The following is a 2,489-nucleotide window of genomic DNA, read 5'->3' as shown; positions in this document are numbered from 1 at the left end:
GGGTTTTTTGGGGGTGGGCGGCTCCTCGGGTTTGGATTCGCGGCGGGGGCCCCGGCGGCGGCAATCGCGGGGGTCCTCGGGGCCCCCCAAATCCGCCTCGGGGGGGGCAGGGTCCTCTGAGAGCAGGGTCACCTGCTGGCGCACCTGGGGGAACACAGAGGGGCTTTGAGGGTCATGAGGGGACTTAGCACACCCAGAGGGTTTTAGGAGACCCCAAGGAAAATATGGGGGAGTCCAGAACCCACTCAGGAGCCCCCAAATCCCAGGGATATCCCAAAAAGGAGATGGGGAACCCCAGAACCCACTCAGGACCCTCCAAGTAGGACACTGAGGACCCCCCAGAACCCACTCAGGATCCCCCAAACCCCCAGGGATTCCCCAAAAAAGAGATGGGGGAACCCAGAACCCACTTATGATCCCCCAAACCTCTAAGAACACCCCAAAAAGGAGATGGAGGAACCCCAGAACCCACTCAGGACCCTCCAAGTAGGACATGGGGACCCCAGAGCCCACTCAGGACCCCTCACCTGGCCATCAAAGTCCCCAAGGAACTGGACAAGGAAGGTGGCCCAGCACCCATGCAGGACACGGGAGGGGCTCCCCTGTCCCCAGGACCCCCCCAAAGCCCCAGGGGACCCCCCAAAAGCCTCACCTGGCCATCGAAGCGGCCGAGGGACTGGACGAGGAAGGTGGCCCAGCCCACGTGCAGGACGGGGGTGGGGCTCCCCTCCTCCCACCTGCAGATGCCGTCGTAGAATCGCAGCAGGTGAGCGAAGCACTCGGGGTCCTGCAGGGCTGGGAGACCCCCGGGGGCCCCCTGCGGACCCCCGAGTCAGAGGGGACCCCCAAAGGTATGGGGGAACCCCACAAACGGGGGTAAGAGCACCCTCACCCCACCACATTGGGAGCTGGGGGGTGTCTGCCAGCCGGGACCCCCAAATTCAGAGCCCTGCAGATGTGAGGGACCACCAGGCAGAACCCCAAAATACCCCCCACCCCTTTTGTCCTGGGAATATCCCCCCCTCCCCACTCCAAACAAACCCACCCCAGGCATGGCTCCCCCACTCAAGGCCCCCCCCCAAATCTGGGGGTCCCACCTCAGCCCCCGGGGGGGGCTCGGCCGCCGCCTCCTTGAGCAGGTTGGGGATGACGTCGTTGGCCACGTCAAAGAATTCCTTGTAGATCTCCTCGTCCTCACGGCAGTAATTGTAGCTGGGGAGGGGGACAGGGGGGCTTGGGGGGCTGCCCCACAGCCACGGGGATCTCTGAAGGGGACACAGAGCCCACAAAGGACAGGGGGACTCCAAGAATCCAACCCTGGGTGGGGGGCACAGGCCACCCCCAGCCACAGGGGACACATGGACCCCCCCCAAAAAGAGGGGCTGGTTACCCCCAAGTCACTGAACACCCCCACAACCCCACAGGAGGGAGAAAGCTCCCCCCAGCCCAGGCCAAGGGGAGGAGCAGGACCCCACAGGTAACCCAAGAATCTCCCAGGTACCACTGGGACCCTCCCAGGACCCCAAATTCCACCCCCGGAGCCCCCCACTCACTCCTGGATGACGGTGGCCGTGTCAGCCCAGGCCTCCAGGGCCTCCTTGACGTTCTTGTTGCGGCAGTGGAAGCCGGCCAGGTACAGGTAGGGGTAGATGTGCTCGTTGTTGTAGTAGGTGCGGGCAGAGTGGATGCCCTGGGGGCGGTGGGGAGGGGTCAGGACACACCTGGGCTCACCTGGCCACACCCCTGAGTCCCCAAAGCCACCCCCCATCGTCACCTGGTGGTACAGGGTGAGGGGGTCGGGTCTGCCGGGGGTGGGCTCCAGCTCCTCCAGGTCAGCCAGGTTCCCCAGCGCCATGGGGTACCTGTGGGGCAGGTGGGGGGCGGCCCCACGGCGGGTTGGGGGGGCTCCAGAGCAGTTTGGGGGGCAGCCCCATGGTGGGTCGGGGGTCCCTCTCACCTGTCTAGGTGCCCCATGTCGTAGAGCAGCCACAGCAGGCGCTGGGGAGAAGAGGAAGGAGAGATGTGGGGGTGGCCCTCACCTGCCCCACACCTGGCACAGCCTCACCCCACACCTGCCCCACACCTGCCCCACACCTGCCCCACACCTGCTGCAGCTGCAGCAGCTCCAGGCTGTCGGTGTGGCCATCGATGGACGGGTTGATGGCGCACACCATGAAGGCCACCTCCATGTGCCGTGTGCAGCGCAGGTACGAGCCCTTCAGGTACAGCCAGCTCTGGGGACAGGTGACACAGGAGACACAGGTGACACAGGTGACATGGGGATGTATCCACCTGTACCCCCTGCCCAGGTACAGCTCTGGGGGACAGGTGACACAGGTGACATGAGGTCCACCTGTGTCCCCATCTGCCCAGCACCCCCTGGAACCCCCCTGTCCCCCATCCTTGTCCTCGTGGGGACCCCCTGTCCTTGTACCCCCATCCCCCGCATCCTCTCAGCCCGCCCTGTGTCCCCACCATCCCCATGACCC

The 2,489-nt window shown here is 65.4% G+C and overlaps 1 protein-coding gene across 1 annotated transcript in view; it reads right to left on the bottom strand.

The window, feature by feature from the left end:
- Positions 1-2,365, bottom strand: part of MEN1 (menin 1) — a gene marked incomplete at its 5' end in the record, with an annotated part of 12,427 nt that extends 10,062 nt beyond the window's left edge. Inside the window, 7 exons of the mRNA XM_019005532.2 lie at positions 3-144; positions 653-817; positions 1,098-1,212; positions 1,554-1,690; positions 1,775-1,862; positions 1,958-1,998; positions 2,106-2,365. Of these exons, the coding sequence (XP_018861077.1) occupies positions 3-144; positions 653-817; positions 1,098-1,212; positions 1,554-1,690; positions 1,775-1,862; positions 1,958-1,998; positions 2,106-2,365 (948 nt within the window). The remainder of the gene's footprint in view (positions 1-2; positions 145-652; positions 818-1,097; positions 1,213-1,553; positions 1,691-1,774; positions 1,863-1,957; positions 1,999-2,105) is intronic.
- Positions 2,366-2,489: the final 124 nt, after the last annotated feature.

Source organism: Parus major, unplaced genomic scaffold (assembly GCF_001522545.3).
Source record: "Parus major isolate Abel unplaced genomic scaffold, Parus_major1.1 Scaffold640, whole genome shotgun sequence".
In the NCBI taxonomy this organism is placed as follows: Eukaryota; Metazoa; Chordata; class Aves; order Passeriformes; family Paridae; genus Parus; species Parus major.
Note: the sequence above shows the minus strand (reverse complement) of the source record. Positions and strands in the feature narration are given on the sequence as shown.